This window comes from Taudactylus pleione, unplaced genomic scaffold (assembly GCF_031769625.1).
Source record: "Taudactylus pleione unplaced genomic scaffold, aTauple2 ptg000678l, whole genome shotgun sequence".
Classification (NCBI taxonomy): domain Eukaryota; kingdom Metazoa; phylum Chordata; class Amphibia; order Anura; family Myobatrachidae; genus Taudactylus; species Taudactylus pleione.
Genome location: NW_028285080.1, coordinates 3,464,814 through 3,486,531, shown reverse-complemented (window position 1 = coordinate 3,486,531; position 21,718 = coordinate 3,464,814). Strand labels below are relative to the sequence as shown.

At 39.4% G+C, this 21,718-nt stretch overlaps 1 protein-coding gene across 1 annotated transcript in view; it reads right to left on the bottom strand.

Annotated features, from left to right (window-relative positions):
* Nucleotides 1-21,718, bottom strand: part of COL21A1 (collagen type XXI alpha 1 chain) — a 344,603-nt gene that overhangs the window by 36,580 nt on the left and 286,305 nt on the right. Inside the window, exons 19-22 of the mRNA XM_088455921.1 lie at nt 7,728-7,781; nt 7,300-7,353; nt 2,135-2,206; nt 8-43 (exon numbers count right to left, since the gene is read on the bottom strand). Coding sequence (XP_088312047.1) covers nt 8-43; nt 2,135-2,206; nt 7,300-7,353; nt 7,728-7,781 — 216 coding nt within the window. The remainder of the gene's footprint in view (nt 1-7; nt 44-2,134; nt 2,207-7,299; nt 7,354-7,727; nt 7,782-21,718) is intronic.

The window sequence follows — 21,718 nt, the reverse complement described above, 5'->3', positions numbered from 1 at the left end:
TTAGTACCTGACTCCCTCGTTCTCCGTGATTTCCCTTATCACCCTGTAAAAAAAAACAGAATTTATTATCAAATATCATGCAAACATATCAATACTGTATATGCATATCTATCAATAATATATAGATATATATTTTTAGAGTTTCTATTGTTATCAGTGGCGTCACAAGGGGGGTGCGGGGGATGTGGGTCACATCCGGGTGTCACCTGCCAAGGGGTGACACCAAGGTGCAGACTCCCCCTCATTGACAAGGAGCCAGATGCTGCACTGTATAATTAAGTGCAGCACTCAGCTCCTGACACTGTGAGGGAGCCGGCACTGCAAACAGGGCAGTCACTCCGCACCTCCAGCAACCCCCTTTCCCCACTGTTTGCACATGGGGGTTCGAGCCTCGAGGCCATGCCCCTTCCAGCGTAGCCACGCCCCTGCCCATGAGGCAATGCCCCCTTTCGTCGGCGAGCGGTTTTGCAGAGAGCATGCAAATGGTGGAAGGAGCCACCTCTTCCGGTTCAGTGTTGGGAAGGTCAAGCATCGCAAACGTCGCCAGCACAGCATACCTCCCTGCACCAGGTGACACCGCGGGGAGGGACACCACTGATTGTTATACACATTTTTTATATCAAAAGAAGAATTTCAGCAGACTATCTTAAACAAATGTGAATAGGCTGGTGAAATCCAAAGGTATTTCAGCTATTAGTTATTATGGTATGAAACAATCATAAATCATAACGCAATTTTTAAAAAATAATAATAAACTATAATCTTTGTGAAAGGTTGCCCATTATTTAACCCTGCGTCGGGCGCACCTCTGGGAATCCCAGGTTCGGGCGCAGTGTGCCTGACAGGCGCCTGTTATAAAATCATCATTAGCACCTAATTAACTTAATTCTAACACTCTTAAAGTGATCAGTGACCTTCATTAGGATGTACAAAGAGAGAATATATGGAAATCTGATTCACAAAACCACATTTATTAACCTTAAAGCAAGTAAAACAAACGAACGAACATGAGTACAAGTTTGGGCGCAGTGTGCCTAAGAGGCCACCCTGGACAAACCTACAAATCTCCACATAATACCCACAACCTTTGTAATTTTCATTCAAAAAATGAGCAAAATACACAAAATTGTGAGAAAATAAAAAGAAATACGTACCTTCAAAAGTCGGACAAGTTCGGGCGCAAGGAAGGTCACTACTGCACTCCACGCAGGGGGCGGGAAAACTGACTAGGGGGGTTGCAAATAACACCTAGATATAGGAAGGTACTAGGAGGGGCAGACCCCTGCACCCCCTTGCGGCGGAGAGGTGAGCAAGAACAGCTTTGTGGCGCCTGTCAGGCCAGCTGTGCCTGACGCAGGGTTAATATGTATTCATTTAAAAGTTTGGATTATATTAAAATGTACAACATGCATTATATACAAAGCAGTCTTTCAAACAGCATGAAAAATGTTCACAGGGGTTGAGTACGGGATGCCGGCAGTCAGAGTACTGACCCAATTAGATAATTATCCTAAACCTAACTAATAACCCTCTCCTTAACCCACCTTTTCTGCAGCCTAACCCTCCCCCTCTGCAGCCTAACCCTAACCCTCTCTCCCCACTGCCTAACACTAACCCTCCCCCTGTTGTTTAACCCTAACCCTCCCCCTAACTCTAATATCTACTGTCACAGGTGCAGGATACGTTCAATATCACAGTGCATGAGATGCCGGCAACCGACACCGGTATCGGAATCCCGGCGCTAGCATCCCGACCAGGGACTAGGGGGAGGTATAGAGTTAGGCGCTGTGGGGGAGGGTTAGTTTTAGGGTGTGGGGAGGGGAATGTTAGGTTTAGGCACTAGAGGGTGAGGTTAGGGTCAGGCACTGGGGAGGGAGAGTTAGGGGAGGGACAGTTAGGGGAGGGAGAGGGGGGGTTAGGATATCTACCGACAGGTGTCGGTATCCTAACCCTGTTGGAATGACGGCGTCAGGATTTGACTGCCAGGATCTTGGCATCCCGTACCCATCCCCACATATGCAGCATGCTCCTTGTCTCCTCACTAATGCTGGAAAGAGGAAGAGGAGAAGTCTATAGTCTAAAGACAGCAATACATCAACTAAACATCAAAGTAATGTCAAATAGAAATCTTTACCTTTGCGCCTGTACTTCCTGGCATGCCTGTATATCCATGTGGGCCTGGAAGGCCAGCTTCCCCTTTTACTCCCTGGTGGAGAAATTGTATGTATATTATTATAATAGTTAAGTAGTAATTTAGTTGCACAAATAAGTGTACTCCTATTTATACCAAACTTTGCTGCATGAAAGTCTAGGATCTATGTTAGCCTTATGGTTTAGCCTGGGCGATAAAGGAATATAATCCTGGTGATTTCCATAAATATAATATATAAAAGTGTTAAGGGTTAAGTACAGTAAATCATGTCATGCTGGAATCTATCATATGCTGTGCATGAGAAGTTATCATCTACAAAGCTTGTGGGAATTTTGAGAATTCAGAAAAGACACTGGTTTTCAGAGATCTAAGGGATCTATTTACTAAGCAGTGTTAGGAGACAGAGCGAAAAGTGATAAGTAAGTGATAAGGTGCCAGCCAATCAGCTCCAAACTGTCATCTCACAGGCTGTGTTTGAAAAATGACAGTTGGGAGCTGATTGGCTGGCACCTTATCACTTACTTATCACTTTTCACTCTATCTCCTAACTCTGCTTAGTAAATAGACCCCTGAGACTGATATTCTGAGGTTTAGACTTACTTATAACCTATTTACTGTATGCTTGTTTATGAATTCATTTATTTTAGACATTATATGTATTTTTCTGGATATGTAAGGATTGTATTTTAAAAAATGTTTGATTATTATTTGACTAAAGTATACAAATCAGTCTGGATATTGGTTGCCTGGCAAATTCAATAACATTGTTATATAATACATACAAAAAATACTTAATCCTTCAAAAATAATTTCCAACAATATTTGTCACAGTACTGATCTTCCAGTACTATTGGATAAATTCACCTTTTCTCCCAAATTTATGTAACATAAAGAAGTAAAAAAAGAAAGGGTGAAGAACAGCATCTCGTCACAAAATTACACAAAACACATGTCAAACATGTGGAATATTTGAGACTTCTTTAGAAAAGTGGCCTCATGAATATAAAACTGGACAACTGGACTGGACACTTTTCCTCTATACCTTGATAAATATTCACTTGAATCTAAACGCGTCAGTGAGGGGGACTTGAGAACTTACTGGATTCTTTTGTTTTGGACTATTCTGGATGCTTGGAGTGATACTGTAGTTGAGTATGGAGGTCCGGACCCCAAAACCCACATTTCAGGTTATATATATTTGTTACCATCTGTTCCAAAGTCTGTTTGCCAGGACTGAATATCCATGAATAAATGTTATATTCATAAGGCCATTATTTCCTTTTATGCATCCCTATATTGTGGAATGAGGGACAGTACAGCTGGGACCAATAAGGTGAATCATTGCTAAAAGATATCTTGATGGGAGGAATAAAGTACCTACTGATGTACGTAGGGTCCGCCCACCTCCATTTACTTCAATTCTAAAGTGTCTCACACGTGTTTGCATGCAAGACCTGACACGGGTGGGACAAAGAAACCTTTATGTGCTTATTATTTCTCCCCTACATTGTGAGTAGAGTATGCCACTTTTCTAAAGCAGTCTCAAATACACCATTTGTTTGACATGTGTTTTGTATCATTTTGTGACGAGATTCCGTTCTTCTCCCTATGTTTTTTTACTTCTTTCTGTTACATGAATTTGCAAGAAATGGTGAACTTATCCAATACTACTGGAAGATCAGTACTGAGATAAATACTGATGGAAATTCTTGTTGAAGGATTAAGTATTTTTTTTTTTTAATGTATTATACATTATTCCAATGTTATTGAATTTGCCAGCGCCAACCCATATCCAGAGTGATTTTCATATTTTGGTCAAACGTACATAGAGTGTGGTGTTACTCTGATTATATTCTGAGAGGCGGGTAGGCAGCCGAGATCATCGCACTGATAAAATACCCAATTTTCTCTTTTGTTTTATTATTATTTGTTCATGTTCAGCTGTCCAGAATTTGTTCTCTACATGCTAAAGCAGACATATTTTCTCTCTATGCAAAAAATAAAAAATGCATTTATACCGTTGTGACAGAATGGGTCTCTCCCACATTCTGAGGAAAGGGTTAAACCCCCTGCAGCCAGGGAGGAACCACACCCTTACCTCAATTAAGACCAGCAAAGGTATAAAAACCTGGTAAGTTTAGTTAGTCAGTGGAAAGGTGAGGGAGAGTTTGCTCCTTCAGCAGGTCTCTCTACGCTGGACAATTTGAACCATGACTGTGCTGGGAATACTCTGCTCATTTCAACTGCTGTCTCATGTAATCTGAATTATTTTTCCTGAACTGTGCTTGCTTTATATAAGAAGCCATTACACTGGCTATGCCTTTTCAAGTCTAAAATAAAAAGCTTACTTGTTTGCAACACCTCGGTCTCCCATTGGTCATCTGAATTTACCTGCTACAGCCGTTTCATTATGGTTTATGGAATAAAATTGCTCTTTGCTTAACTTTTTTTTACATTCTCTCTTACCTTTGCTTAAGCCTGATTTAAGAGCATGTAACTGATAGCCAAATATTTTTTCAAAAGTAGGTTGCAAAACTACAGTGGCCGGTAACATTGGGCCTGCAGATCAGTCAATCATCGGCCTTACCTTATGACTACTCAGAATAGATTATGGAATTAAGACTCCATACAGAGATGCAGGCGCTGGATCCGACACTCTCTTACCACCCATCACCACCCACAAATGATCCATAACTGTCAATCACTTTGCGTCTAAATCCTCTCTGTGAGCAACATTGCAGAGGCACTAGGTCTCTGCTGTGCGACTCAGATGCATGCGCTGTAATAAAACAGCGCAGAAAATTGTCCAACTGCGTAAATATCAGCATGGCGTACAACCGTGAATCAGGCCCATAGATAGCTATCAGCATGTCATGTGAAGGCAAAGAGAGGAAGAGGAGGGGGAGAATATTACATTATAAGGAAGATTTAAAGCTCTGCTCACTACATTATATGCCATGTAATAGGGTGCTATGATCGACACTGTGGACACTGTGCAACATTATAAAAGATTATACAGTCAGGTCCATAAATATTGGGACATTGACAGAATTTTCAGATTTTGGCCTCTATTCACCACCACAATGATGTTGAAATGAAACAAACAAGATGTGATTTAACTGCAGACTTTCAGATTTAATTTGAGGGTAATTACATCCAAATCAGGTGAACGGTGTAGGAATTACAACGGTTTCTATATGTGCCTCCCACTTTTTAAGGGGCCTAAAGTATTGGGACAAACTAAACAATCCTAAATCTAACTTTCACTTTTTAATACTTTGTTGCAAATCCTTTGCAGGCACTTACAGCCTGAAGTCTGGAACGCATAGACATCACCAGACGCTGGGTTTCATCCCTGGTGATGCTCTGCCAGGCCTCTACTGCAAATGTCTTCAGTTCCTGCTTGTTCTTGGGGCATTTTCCATTCAGTTTTGTCTTCATCAAGTGAAGTGCATGCTCAATCGGATTCAGGTCAGGGGATTGACTTGGCCATTGCATAACATTCCACTTTCTAGCCTTAAAAAACTCTTTGGTTGCTTTTGCAGTATGCTTCGGGTCATTGTCCATCTGCACTGTGAAGCGCCGTCTATTGAGTTCTGAAGCATTTGACTGAATATGAGCATATAATATTGCCCGAAACACTTCAGAATTCATTCTGCTGCTTTTGTCCGCAGTCACATCATCAATAAGTACAAGGGAACCAGTTCCATTGGCAGCCATACATGCCCACGCCATGGCACTACCACCACCATGCTTCACTGATGAGGTGGTATGTTTTGGATCATGAGCAGTTCCTTTCCTTCTCTTCTCTTCCCATCACTCTGGTACAAGTTGATCTTTGTCTCATCTGTCCATAGGATGTTGTTCCAGAACTGTAATGGCTTTTTTAGATGTTGTTTGGCAAACTCTAATCTGGTCTTCTTGTTTTTGTGGCTCACCAATTGTTTACATCTTGTGGTGAACCTTCTATATTCACTCTTGTGAAGTCTTTTCTTGATTGTTGACTTTGACACATATACATCTACCTCCTGGAGAGTGTTCTTGATTTGGCCAACTGTTGTGAAGGGGTTTTTCTTCACCAGGGAAATAATGCTTTTGTCATCCACCACAGTTATTTTCCGTGGTCTTCCAGGTCTTTTGGTGTTGCTGAGCTCTCCGGTGCATTCTTTCTTTTTAAGAATGTTCCAAACAGTTGATTTGGCCACACCTAATGTTTTTGCTATCTCTCTGATGGGTTTGTTTTGATTTTTCAGCCTAATGATGGCTTGCTTCACTGATAGTGACAGCTCTTTGGATCTCATATTGAGAGTTGACAGCAACTGATTCCAAATGCAAATGTCACACCTAGAATCAACTCCAGACCTTTTACCTGCTTAATTGATAATGAAATAACGAGGGAATAGCCCACACCTGTCCATGAAATAGCTTTTGAGTTGATAGTCCCATTACTTTTGGCCCCTTAAAAGGTGTGAGGCACATATTGAAACTGTTGTAATTCCTACACCGTTCACCCGATTTGGATGTAATTACCCTCAAATTAAATCTGAAAGTCTGCAGTTAAAGCACAACTTGTTTGTTTCATTTCAAAACCATTGTGGTGGTGAATAGAGGCCAAAATCTGAAAATTCTGTCAATGTCCCAATATTTATGGACCTGACTGTAAGTAGCCTGAAGAAACAAGCCAGTGAGATATGGTAAATACGAGCTTCTTGTAGTCTGCTTATTTGCTAATGGGATTGCTATTTTTAAAGATCACAATGAGACCCCTACCAGGAGAGGCATGAGTTATTAGTTGTAAATATTCTTTTAATATCCAGAAAAATATAAAATGTATAGAAAAGCATCAGATGAAGAAACTGTAGAAAAGCAACTTGACATCCAATTAATCCAGTAAAAAATTGTTAAATCTGCCAACTTTATTCACTAAATCATTAAGAGCACAGTGTGGACAGAAAGCTGTACAACTTATCTACATGTAGAAGAATCTCACACTACTGCTATAATAACACTAAATTAAAAAAAAAACATGTCTTTCATTTATACAAAAAAATCTTCCAATTTGCCAATAGCCCTAAGTGAGGAGAGAATTTAATAACATTATAGCTTTAGGAAACTGAAAGTACATATTAAAGTCATTTCTCACGTACCTTTGCTCCTGCTAAACCTGCTTTCCCTTGTATTCCAGTATCACCTCTACTTCCCTATAAAGAAATATGTTTAGCTTTACATGATAACAACTTACACTACAATAAACCTGCCAAATATAAAGCTTCAGATCTTTTTAATAAAATTAAAACCTAATAATTTAATTTTCAAATATAAGATTTGAATATGATATGCAATAGAATTCTGGCGCTTGCTGCCAGTCTTCATCGTAAAATACAGTATTTCATACTTTGTCACAAAGCAGTCCAGACACTTTTACAGAAAAGTCTGGATTCTATACTCATAACATTTATATTATCACAATATTTAAATGAATGTGGATTGTGAATGAACAAAACATTGAATACATTTAACTTATTCATATGCATGTACTGGATAATTTAAAAGTAAGAAAATAATATATTGTTACCTTAGGTCCTGATGTTCCTGGTGGACCAGGTAAGCCTTCTGGTCCTGTCATTCCCTAAAATTTGAAACAGAAAGAATAAAAATAAAAGTAACTTAGCTGCATGATGACAACTATACAAGTCTCTTAGTACAGGTTGAGTCTCCCATATCCAAATATTCCGAAATACGGAATATTTTTAGCATGACTGAGATAGTGTAACCTTTGCTTTTTGATGGTTCAATGTACACAAACTTTGTTTAAGGCACCAAATTATTAAAAATATAGTATAAAATGACCTTCAGGCTGTGTGTATAAGGTGTATATGAAACATAGTTTAATTTCATGTATGTACACAAACTTTGTTTGAGCAACAATATTATTAAAAATATTGTATAAAATGACCTGCAGGCTGTGTGTATAAGGTGTATATAACACATACATACATTCTGTGTATAGATTTGGGTCCCATTCCAAAGATATTTCATTACGGTATGCAAATATTCCAAAATATGGAATATTCCGATATCCAAAATATCCCTGGTCCCAAGCATTTTGGATATGGGAGACTCAACCTGTATTAGTTTATGTTTTGTTCTTCTTTGGGTAACCTTATATGAATATATTTGGGAATTATGAATTTACAGTATTTGCTTTCTGCTGGCAAATCCATGTGGCAACTAAGATTTCCACATGAATCAAAGACTTCCCCATTCAACTTTGGAATTATAAGAATACAGGTATCAGGGACAGCTGAGTTGGTGTCTCTTTAGCCTGGAAGTTTATCCATTAGGTTTCCAACACTGTTTTATAATGTTCCTGCATCTCCTCTTTTATCAAATGAAGGACAATTTTTCTAAAATGAGCAAAATCACTGGGTGCAGACAGAACATCTACTAGCTGCAGCAGTGTCAATAAACAGCTAGCTTCAAAGGAAGTGAAGTGCTGGTACACCTCAACTGTTTACCATACCTTTATAATTAAGTTTTGTTTTACAAACTCACCTGTCTTCGGTTTCAGTACTTTATATACCTAATTTTATATAATAACCTCCTAAGGTCTGTCACATCTCCAACATGCATGCACAGTGGGAGCTGTGGCATGAGCCATCCCTCCAACAGCTCCCACTGCAACAAGTAACGGGACAGACTTTAGCTGGAGGAACACTTTGCGCTCAAAAGGGGTAGTACTTGCAGTGGGGAGGGAGTGAGACAGAGCAGGGATAGGGCAGGACAGAATGAAGCAGTGGACAGAGAGTGGGGCACGGTTGGACAGAGCGGGACGTGGCACGGGGTAGAGAAGGGGAGCAGACCGAGATAACAGCACCTGCTTGGTCCTTTTAATAATAATAAGCATAAGTTACTAAAGTGCAATGAAAATGTTGCTTGGTGAAGCCATGTGCCTATTTGACACAAATATGAAAGCATCCCTGTAAGTGTCGATGCACGTTTTGTTAATATGAGTGCACATACAGTACAAATGAGCTTGGTGGAAAGAGTGGTGAACCATCAATTTAAAGACCGACTACCATAAATGTAGGACTACTCCATTGATAAATTACAATTTTTATATTTCACCCTAAATATCGTTTAGTCGCGAAACACCTAGGGGTAAATTTACTAAAGTGAGAGTTTTTATAAGTGGAGATGTTGCCCATAGCAACCAATCAGATTCTACTTAACATTTAACTAGCACCTTCTAGATAATAGTTAGAATCTGATTGGTTGCTTCACTTCTAAAAACTTACTTTAGTAAATTGACCCCCCTGTCTCAGTTTTCTTTGTTTTAATGGTTAGTATTTTGTATGCACATAAATGTGCTTAATAATATAGAGATTACTGTAGATAAAAAGTGCTGGCATCCTGCTTTCAATGACTGCTAACTTAATATAAAGACACTTTTAAAAGGGGTTGGATATGTAATCCCGCCGGGTGAAATCCTGACGCTGGAAAACCGAACAGCCAAAATCCCGATGGACAAGGTAAGTATCTTATACCTAACCCTCTCCCCCCCGTAACCTTAGGGGTACCTAACCCTAACACTCCCGGGGTGGTGCCTAACCCTAAATCCTCCCAGGGGTGCCTATACCTAGCCCCCCGTGCCCGCACCCCACACCTAACCCTCCCGGGAAGGGGCTTATTCTGACCTCCCCCCCGGGGGGGTGCCTAACCCTAATCCCACCTCCCCCTAGCCTAACCCTAACTCTCCCCGGGGGCGGGTGCCTAACACCAAATCCTCCCAGGGTTGCCTAAACCTAAAACACGGCTAACGCTAACCCTGTCCCAGCTTAACTTCGTTCGGGAAGCCGTCTGTCGGGAATCCGTCATCGGGCTAAAGATAGGGATCAGGATTTCAACGCCTATCTTTAGTCCTATTTCGGGATTTCGATGCCGGAGTTCCGTCAGATGGCTTCCTGGAGGTCTGCATTATAACTACATCCCATTCAAAAGAGTGACGAACAAATTAAATTAACATAATTGAAAATAATGCATTAAAATATCACATAAATCAGTTGCTCAGTACTTTCCCCCAAAAAATAATTTCAAATGTCCTTAAGCATCTGCGTGTGTGAGCGATAGATCAGGAGTGAGATTAATATGTTCTTTAACAACTGAGCCTCTGTACTTAGGAACACTGTAAGTGCCACATGGAGTGGAGAAGGAGCATAGCTGTGGTAATGGATATTCAGCCTTCTTGAACTCACTTTAGCTTACTATTAATAATTCTTCAGAATGTGATTTACAACTGGCCTCAACACTGTTTCTTCATGTTCAATATTTAACTTGTTCCTTTAAACTTATTATTCCTGTAGAATGTTGTTGATGTGTTATATATTACCTCTAAACATCTGTAATTAAAACTGCTAATTATCACTTACAATTGTATAAAGTTGCAAAGAAGAAAATAATAAACTCCCTTTGTGGGGTACTCTTACAAAAATATAAAATATAACTTTTATATGATATAATTAAAATCTGTTATTCAAAAGAAAAGCCATATGAGATCCTAATATACATAAGATATATAACAATATAGTAAGGAGAGTCAGAAGGTCAAAATAATTTTTCGTTAAGATCATATACTCAGTTACAATCTCTTTTGTGGATCATTACATTTGTAAGTATATGATATACTAATACATTTTTAATTTGTTGCATGTATTTCAACTTTCCTTTCAGATGCTAGGCTGTACATTAGCCTTACAGTTAAAATATACCCATTACCTTCAAATGTTGCACAATAGTGCACAAATATTTTTTATATACAGTACTTGTGGACAAGTTGTTTAATAACAGATTTTAAATATAATACAAAAATATTAAAATAAAAGTTTTATTTAAGAGTTCCCCACAAAGGGAGTTTCTTTGTTTCTTCTTTGCCGCTTATACTATTTACCTATTCCCTGGTGCACCACTAGTCAACGATATATTCATATCATAAACTACTGAGGTAATATTCATCTATACTTACTGGTGCTTTTTATACACCTTATACATATATCTATACCCAGTGCTGGTATTCTCTCTTTCCCTCTCCCTTTTACAAATTGTATAAAGATCTCAGTCCTCTATACTTTGAAGATGTAATAACCCCTCGCAGATGCATAGTCTGATGTCTGCTCATGAGCAGTATGCAGCCAGGGGTCCCGAAGCACAAAGTAAAGTGATTGCAATAACTTTACACATCACAAGGATGGCGCCTATTGGAGCCTCTGTCCCTGGATGTGTTAAGTGTTAGAGAATTTCATATTGCTGCAAATAGAATCCGGTTTCAAATTTGATAATAAATGGGCCAATAAATGTGTTCTATAACTCATCAGGAAATTGCTAGAATTTGTTTGGAGTTTATTCATTCAGAGATTCATCTCTAAAAGTTTACAAAAGAGAGCTAATAGAGGCATGCCTCTGAGTATGGGGGGCGTGCCTTGAGCACTGATTGACACCTTGGATGTGTCATGTGACCAGGAAGTACACTGCAGTGTTTAGAGATCGGAGCACTGTCAGCAGCAGCAAGAGAAGACACAGTGATGCAGGTAGGAGAGTCAATGGACACTGAAACTTAGTGTACTGAGTGGGGAGTTACGATGAGTAGAGAGAGAGACAAGCTCCCTGCACTCAGACCCCTCTCCATGTGTGCATCCCCAGCCAGTGACCTCACTGCATATCACTGGTTTGCAATATATTAAGGAATAGTTCCATCTCCTCAGTCGCAAGTGAAGATGCAATTAAAATGCTTATGACTCAAGGCACTTGGTTCCGCAGCGTGATCAGAGTGAAAAACATTCAAAGGTACACTGCTCAAGCAGTAGTAGTTTCATCACTGCATCTGCAAAATACAATTTAAGAGTATTTTGCTGTTTTAAAAATGAAAAAAAAAAATTTTGAAAGTTTTACATTAGCAATAAATAGTATAAATAAATAAATATTGTTTATTGTATTTGGTCAGGTAACAGGTGAATAACTTTTTGGCTTTGTAGCTTTCAATCAACCACCAAGTACATAATTTATATTTGGACTTTTCCAAATAGTATGCTGAGGTTCTGTAGGGCTGGCTCAAAAATTAAGTTAAGGATTTGGAGACATTTTCCTATACACTGTCAGGTTTTTGAAAAATACATCTTTCTAAACCAAGCTTCTGAAAAATACTTATGGTATATACTGTAAGTGCACCATAAACTAACTCACATGTGTCCATCTGGTTATATAGTGATATTATGTAGTGATAGTTTCACAAATAGTGATGCGGTAAACCATTTGCAGCAATAGCGATCATTAAACTAGGTGGCAGAAGCTTCAACAACTAATTTTATTGAAATCTATAAATTTGTAAATGAGAATTAGCCATTTTAGTGACAAATGTTTTTTGTACAAAAATGAAAACAAATGTTTAAACATGTAGACAAAAAAAGGGGTTCAGCGTATGAACTTATGGTTACTTCTCAAATCAGTGATGTGTTCACCTGCATTTTGTTACAAAGTGTTTTGTAGTATGTGTCATGAAAACTTGGCCCTCATTCAGAGCCGTTCGCTATTTGCGTTCGTTCGTTCAAAAACAAGGGGTGGCTATGCAAATGATCCGTTCGCACATTGCAGTCTGTTCACACCTCTAAGTCTGAACGAGCGAGCAAAACATACGCTCGTTTATTTGATAAAAACGCCCCCTGGCCGCTCGCACCATACGTCATGTCCGCTATTTATTAGATTAATCGAGTACATCGAACAGGATAAGAACTGCTCGCTATTCTTGTGGTTGGTTTTTTCAACCGCTATTTTGCGAGCAGTTCTGAGTTAAAAAAAAACAAGTGACGTGGTCATTGACGCTGCTGTATTAATTATGCACACCCATAAAACGCCCGTTTTGACCTTTAAGCACGCCTGCGATCGGATTTCCACTCCCCGTTTTTAAGCACCTTCCCCTGTTACCACCCACATACGCCTCCTTCTGTCACTCAAAATAGCAGGCACTCGCTATATTGCGTACAAATGATTTTCGGCCGCACTGACCGGTTCGCGCATGCGTACTAAAAACCGTACGCATGCGCAGATGTGCGAACATCGCTCGGAACGAGCGTACTGCCGCTAGCGAGTGGCTCTGAATGAGGGCCCTTATTATTTAATGGGGTTTTTTGCTATTCTATATACACTATGTAGACAAAAGTGATTGGACACTGACAGCAAATAGATCAACAAGATTTTATTGAAATCTGTACTTTGTAGATCCACCACGTGCAGTGATAACTGCAGACACCCTTCCTGGCAAACTGTCCACAAGTTCCTGAACAACAGCAGGCGGTATGTTTTGCCATTCCACCTTACGTACAACGACCAACCGTGACACTGAGAAGGTAGAGTTGGCCTAGAATGCACCCGTCAATTTGTCCCAAAGGTTCTCAATGGAGTTAATGTCTGAACTCTGAGCTGGCAAGTCCATCTGGGTTACCAAATTTTCTGTATACCAGTCCAATGTCGCCCTGCAAACATGACAGGTGGCATTGTCATTGTTTCCATAGAACTGCAAGTGAATGGGCTTCCCTACGAAGTGTTCTTGTTGAAACCGCCATGTTAGTGGTCATTTGGAACTTGCATGCATTTTTGCTTGTGTAGGGGATGTCCAAACACTTTTGTCTACATAGTATATATCTGAGCAGATAATAATAGGCAGTTGATCAGCTATGATTACCATTATTATTATGAATTAACACTTCTTGTTTTAGATGTATTGATAAATTTTTTCAATTCAAGGAGATGTTTCAAAGATCAGTACAAAAAAATCTATGAAGCTATATTAATTATGGCATAAACTTTGGCAGCTTGTTTAGTTGCTTTATCCATCTGAAACCTACATTGAGCTACAATAAGTGCATTTCCACATATATATATATATATATATATATCTACATACATACACATACATATATTAGCTTATTGCTTATATACTTTTTGTATTTAATATATTTAACAGAAATATTGTATTAAGATATCTATTAATGGTTTGGTTGTTCCCCTTTGGAGACTCCTATTTCCAAGAATAATTTGGAATAGAAAACATTTATTCCAAAGTAAAATTTTCCAAAAGGGAATCCCCAATGTCTAGCTCCAGATGGAGTTAATGTAGCTATTCTTGTTTCTATTTCAATCTCCTTTTTCCATCCAACAATTACAAAATCTGCTAAATAAGTTTCTAAGCTATTTAAAAATGTAACTATATGAATAAGATATAAACATCAAGTGAAACAGAAGAAAAACATACTGTAAGCTATTAAACAATGCATATATCTGTGAATTTGATAAGATTATTCATGAATTTAACAGCCTCTATTGGAGATCTTCTGTAATCAAACAATGCTAAAACAACTCTCACAGCATATTCAGTATTAAATGTTATGTGATATATGATAATATTTAAAAATCAAGACATTGTTATGTCATGGTAATAATGTTTCAAATAATTTAATATGTAGAATTTATAGAGAAGTAGAATTGTCTGCAAAACAGGGTTGGCTGGTTTAAACCATTGTGGTTTAAACCAATGTTTGTTTGTTTTTTTTTAAACACTGTTTTGCTGTGACTACATGCACAGCACCGTGACTTCTTAAAAAAGCCTTTTAAAAGGCAAACCGCCTAGTATTATTCCACATTCTTGGTGCTTATGGTCTCCATGAGTGAGCTGAACCAATACAGTAAATTCACACACAACTGAGAAATAGGGAGGGTGAACCAGATCAGAAGTACTAAATCTGCCTAGGATCAGCTAAGACTCCACAAACTCCTCCCCTAACAATCCTATAGGACAGAATAAATCAAAAATACTGTAACATTCCCAATCTTAAAGGATACACAACTCCAACACATTAAAGAAAAAAAACACAGAGAAACACCTCATCATTTCATCTCCTTCCTATTTATTTAAATTTAATACCTTCAGTCCTACTGAGATGAGTTGGAGAAAGAAATACTTCTATGTACCAAGCTGTTTTTTACATAAAATTAGTTTCTGCATAATTTTATATATTGTTCCTAAGTACTAATGGCACAATGCAGTAGATTTCACAGAAATCTCTGGCAAAGTGCTAATTAGTGCTGCAGATAGCAGTCCCCATTATTATCAATGGGGACTACGATCTGACCCTTATGCACTAAAATCCAAAAAAAGCAAAGCTTTTCGGAGTTTTGCCCCGGTAGTTTACACCATCTTCAGATGGTGTAAACTACTGTAAGCCTATGGAGGTTCCAGGAGCAGGAGAGCGATCTTTCGATCTCTCTCTTGCAGCCCCCAGCCGGCTCGCAGCCCATGGCCGGCATGTGAAAACCTTCTACAATTTGCCAGGGATATAACTCGCAGGGTCAACAGTTACCGCAACCACTGTCCCTGCAAGTTTCCCTTTCTATATAACGGGGATATTTTCTCTAAAAATATAATAGATAGATAATAATCATAGCTTGTCCGCGATTATTACTACATAGACCCCTTAGTCTGGCTCTCTTTTGATCAGTTACAAAAAAAATAATAATTTTGGATTATTAATGTAAGAAAGCATTAAAACATGGTTGATCAATGTTTCCCAATATTATTATAATAAACAGGATTACATTTTTTTCATTAAAACATTAATGCAAAAAATTGGTTTAAACAAAACCTTATTTTTTAAAAAAAGAAAAAAAAATGTTTTTTTTACCAACCCTTCTGGAAAAAAAATCAATCATATAATCCTACGGGAAAAAATGAATACATTTATGCACTTTTGTTTGTATTTGGATAAATAAAACCTGACTGGAAATTGGTCCTAAGTAGTACAAGCTTATGAACCACTAGACCCTGAATTTTAATTTTCAGTTTTGAACTATGGAAAACACACGCTGGTAAGGGTTGCATTCCCCCCCCCCAATATCGTACGATACTCTGGCAGGGCCAGCCAAATTTTAACAATTTCTAGTGCTAGCTCATCAGACATTTTGATAGACACATTGTTTGCGTAAAAAAAACATTTGTCATTATATAAGTCTCTTGCTACCTCAAAAGCCAGCCACCGCTTGTACAGAGACCCTGCCGTTGACAGCTGCCTGTTTAACAGAAAAATCATTGAATGTTGTAAAGAGACCCTCCTTGAAATATATAGCAAAGCACACATGGCTTGACTAAGGCAATTTTTCAGTTGTAATATACTGCTTCAAGAGCCTGGGCTATCTAAGATCTACAATAACCAGCTCTCACCTAAATACTAGTAACCTAATGTGCCAATTTTCAATTCATAAAACGTTAGGGTGTTGCAGCCATGGTGGTGGTAATTCCTTTGTTCCCTGTAGGAGGTTTCACCATCCTAATGCCTTCAGTACCTTTTCTTGCAGGTAGGGGTAACTTTGGAGCTGTTTTAAGGGGGCATAGAGGCACATACACTTGACTTTCCCATCTGTTATTAGGCTTTGTGTATTTGGGTATATATTAAATAAATATTTATTTTGTGATGCCATTTTTTTGACTGCCTCATTAATATTTGCATCCTACTTTTAAAACTCTCTCATGCATGATGCACTATGCTCTCAATTTTTGACCAAATATGGAAATCTTAATCCAGATCTGAGTGGCTTTCAAACATTAACAAAACATAGACTGTGATTATTTTCAAATACTATCATCAACTATTCAAAACATGCTCTTTTGATCGAATAAGCAATAATACTCCCATGAATGAGCCATACAAAATGTATTACAAGTAAGACACAGCAAGTATCATATTGCATATCTTAGTAACCACATTACAAAAAAAAAAAAATTCTGTACTCTCCTTTCCTTGTCATCCATCCGTGGGACACTGCTAGCTGACGCTGGGTTAATTAGGTTGGACCAAAGGAGTAGGCACTATAAGACTAATCTGATTGGCTACATCACACTACATAACCCCTCCTGCTTCCCTGAAGCCTTAGTTATTTTCTAACAAAGCCACACCACAATTAAACCATAAACCAAAACAAAAACAGCAAGATGACTAGAAAGGGATGGATCGCAGTACCCCCAAGATGGATAATAAGGAAAAGAGTACTTAAAAAATGCAATTTCTTTATCTTCTGATCTGGTTGACACTGCTAGCTGATGCTGGGATTTCCCAAAGCAAACCTAACATGGGGGATCTCGACCGGCAAGGCCACAAATGGCGTCCAAAACCAGCCTTGGCATAGCCAAAAGTATGAAAATGATAAAACCTGGTGAATATATGCACAGAAGACCAGGTTACCACCTTGCACAACTGTTATACCAAAGCACCATAGGGAAACGTCCAAAATGCCCTGACTGCCCATGTTGAATGGGCCTTGAGTGAAGTAGGAACTGGTACATATGAGGACAGAAGATACACCTTACAAATATCTGCTGTCATCAATCCATGATTGGAGGCCACCCAACCAATCATACTTCAGAGTATTTACCAGCATTAAAAGAGAATCAGTACAGAGGAAGATCAAGGTACGATGAATATAAATCTATAATGATCTTACCACATCTAAGCGATGGAGCAAGGAATCAGAAGAGGAAGAACCCAGAAAAGAAGAAAGAACAATGTGATGATTCAAATGAAACACTACCTTAGGAAAGACAGATAGCTTAGTCCATAATACCACCCTATCTGCATGAAAAAAAATGAAGGGAGGCAAACAGGACAGTGCCGCCGGTTTCAACACCCTTCTAGCTGAAGCAATGGCTAGACGGAAGACAGCCTTCAAGGTAAGTTAGTGTAATTCTACTATTTCCAAAAGTTGAAAAGGTGGTTTTGAAGACCTTCCAGAACCAAATTTAAATCTCAAGGAGGAATATAACTTGCTTGGATGCGAAGCACATATGCATAAACATCTGCACCTCCAGAATGACTGCTAAATGTTTCAGAAATAATAATAATAATTTTATTTATATAGCGCTTTTCTCCTAAAGGACTCAAAGTGCTTTACATTTGCCTTTACAGTACAAAATACAAAATAAGCTTAAACAAGGGACATTAGTGAAATGCTTGGGTGAAGAAGTAAATCTTGAGTCTATTTTTTAAGGATTCTAGAGTGGAGGCCTCTCGAATTTTGCAGGGAAGTGAGTTCCATAAGGTTGGAGCTGCAAAACTGAAAGCTCGACCCCCAGACAAATTCTGGGAGATTCTAAGTACTGTTAATAGTCCTTTATCAATGGATTGCAGTAATCGAGTGGGACGGTAAGGAATCAGAAGCTGCTTTAGGTACCTTGGGCTATGGTCATGTAGGGCTTTGTAAGTTAGTAATCCAATCTTGAAAACAATTTGCCATCTGACAGGCAGCCAGTGAAGGGAGTAGAGAGTGGGTGTTATGTGGCTGGAACGGGGCTGGGTGGTTAATAGCCTGGCAGCTGCGTTTTGCACCATCTGCAAGCGGTGCAATTCTTTTCCTGAGAGTCCAAGGTAGAAGGCGTTGCAGTAGTCTAGGCGTGATGCTATATAGTGCATCCGGAAAGTATTCACAACACTTCACTTTTTCCACATTTTGTTATGTTACAGCCTTATTCCAAAATTTTTGGCCTCAAAATTCTACACACAATACCCCATAATGACAACGTGTAAAAAGTTTTTTTGAGATTTTTGCAAATTTAATAAAAAAAAACACTAAGAAATCACATGTACATAAGTATTCATGGCCTTTGCTATGAAGCTCAAAATTGAGCTCAGGTGCATCCTGTTTCCACTGATCATCCTTGAGATGTTCCTACAGCTTAATTGGAGTCCACCTGTGTTAAAATTCAGTTGTTTGGACATGATTTTGAAAGGCATACACCTGTCTTTATAAGGTCCCACACTTGACAGTGCATGTCAGAGCACAAACCAAGCATGAGGTCAAAGGAATTGTCTGTAGACCTCTGAGACAGGATTGTCTCGAGGCACAAATCTGGGGAAGGCTACAGGAAAATATCTGCGGCTTTGAAGGTCCCAATGAGCACAGTGGCCTCCATCATCTGTAAATGGAAGAAGTTCAGAACCACCAGGACTCTTCCTAGAGTTGACTGGCCGTCTAAACTGAGCAATCGGGGGAGAAGGGCCCTAGTCAGGGAGGTGACCAAGAACCCGATGGTCACTCTGTCACAGCTACAGCATTCCTCTGTGGAAAGAGGAGTACCTTCCAGAAGGACAACCATCTCTGCAGCAATCCACCAATCAGGCCTGTATGGTAGAGTGGCCAGACAGAAGCCACTCCTTAGTAAAAAGCACATGGCAGCCCACCTGGAGTTTGCCAAAATGCACCTGAAGGACTCTCAGACCATGATGAGACAAAGACTGAACTCTTTGATGTGAATGTCAGGCATTATGTTTGGAGGAAACCAGGCAACGCTCATCACCAGGCCAATACCATCCCTACAGTGAAGCATGGTGGTGGCAGCCGCATGCTGTGGGGATCTTTTTCAGTGGCAGAAGCTTTGAGACTAGTCAGGATAGAGGGAAAGATGAATGCAGCAATGTACCGAAACATCCTGGATGAAAACCTGCTCCAGAGCGCTCTCAGACTGGGGCGACGTTTCATCTTTCAGCAGGACAATGACCCTAAGCACACAGCCAAGATATCAAAGGAGTGGCTTCAGGACAACTCTGAATGTCCTTGAGTGGCCCAGCCAGAGCCCAGACTTGAATCCAATTGAACATCTCTGGAGAGATCTGAAAATGGCTGTGCACCGACGCTTCCCATCCAACCTGATGGAGCTGGAGAAGTGCTGCAAAGAGGAATGGGCGAAACTGCCCAAAGATAGGTGTGCCAAGCTTGTGGCATCATATTCAAAAAGACTTGAGGCTGGAATTGCTGCCAAAGGTTTTGAATACTTATGTACATGTGATTTCTTAGTTTGTTTTCTTTTATTAAATTTGCAAAACTCGCAAAAAAACTTTTTACACATTGTCATTATGGGGTATTGTGTGTAGAATTTTGAGGACAAAAATGTATTTATTCCATTTTTGAATAAGGCAGTAACATAACAAAATGTGGAAAAAGTGATGCGTTGTGAATACTTTCCGGATGCACCGTAAATACATTTATGACTTTGGGCAGATCTTCTGAGGGAATTAAGTGCTTGATTCTGGCAATGTTCCTCAGATGAAATAATGAGGGTTTTATTGTGGCTGATACCTGATGTTTAAGTGTCAAGCCACTATCCAGGACAGCACCAAGATTCCGCACATGTTCAGTGTTTTGTAATTCTGAACCCCCAAGCGTAAATCCTGTTGGTTGGCTATGCTGTACCCCTGACTTGTGACCTATCATAAGGACCTCTGTTTTATCAGGGTTCATTCGCAGCCAACTGGCACTCATCCACTCTTGAAGCTCAGCTAGGTAGCCATTTAGGGTTGTTATGGGGTCCTTTGTACTTGGAGCAAAGGACAGGTACAGTTGTGTATCATCTGTATAGCAGTAGTAGACCAGGCCATGACGTCTGATTATTTCACCCAATGGTAGCATGTATACTGCAAAAAGCATGGGAGATAGTATAGAACCCTGTAGGACACCGCATGGAAGTGGCACTGGTGATGAAGAGTTTACTCCAGAAGAAACTCTCTGTGACCTGCCGGTCAGAAATGATTTGAACCAGCTAAGGACTGTGCCATCCAGTCCACAATAATGTTTCAGGCGGTCAATTAGAATCCCATGGTCCACAGTATCAAATGCTGCTGAGTGATCCAGAAGGTTTAAGATTGAAAAATCACCTCTGTCTCTTGCCATCAGAAGATCAGTAAGCACACATACCAGAGCTGTTTCAGTGCTATTGCTTCTCCTGAATCCCAACTGGAATGGATCATAAATATCATGGGTAGACAGGCGGGTTTCCAGTTGCATTGCCACCACTTTCTCAATGACCTTTCCTAGAAAAGGAAAGTTTGATACTGGTCTATAGTTGGTCATGAAGTCGGGGTCTAAATTAGATTGTTTAAGAAGTGGTCTAACAATTGCTTCCTTTAGTGGTTCTAGAAAAATGCTTGTTTGCAAAGAGCATTGAAATATTTTTACAATTACAGGGCCAATCATGTCCATACACCCTATGAGAAATTTGGTGGAGGCAGGGTCCAGATCACTGGTGGTGGGTTACAACATTCTAATAATTTTGGCAATGTCTTTTACATCCATTATGTCAAAGCTGTTCCAGAGAGACAGGTGGCTTACCTTGGCAGGCTTGGTAGTTTTGCAATCCTTTGATGGCACTGTGGGTATTCCAGCCCAGATGAAGGATACTTTATCTGCAAAGAATTTTGCAAACTCATTGCACCTTGACTGGGAGAGGGATTCACCAAGCTGCAGCCATGCTGGTTTGCAAAGCATCTCCACTGTATGGAAAAGTTGAGCTGGCCTATTGTTTGCTGCCTTGATCTCATTTGAAAGGAACTCTGTTTTCTAATGGGTGATTGTTGATTGATATTGTCCAATATGTTTGATTAGTGTTAACTTATCCTTTACCAGGTTAGTCTTCCTCCATCATCTTTCAAGTCTATGCCCCCTTTTCTTGAGTTCACTAACAGTATTGTCAAACCAAGG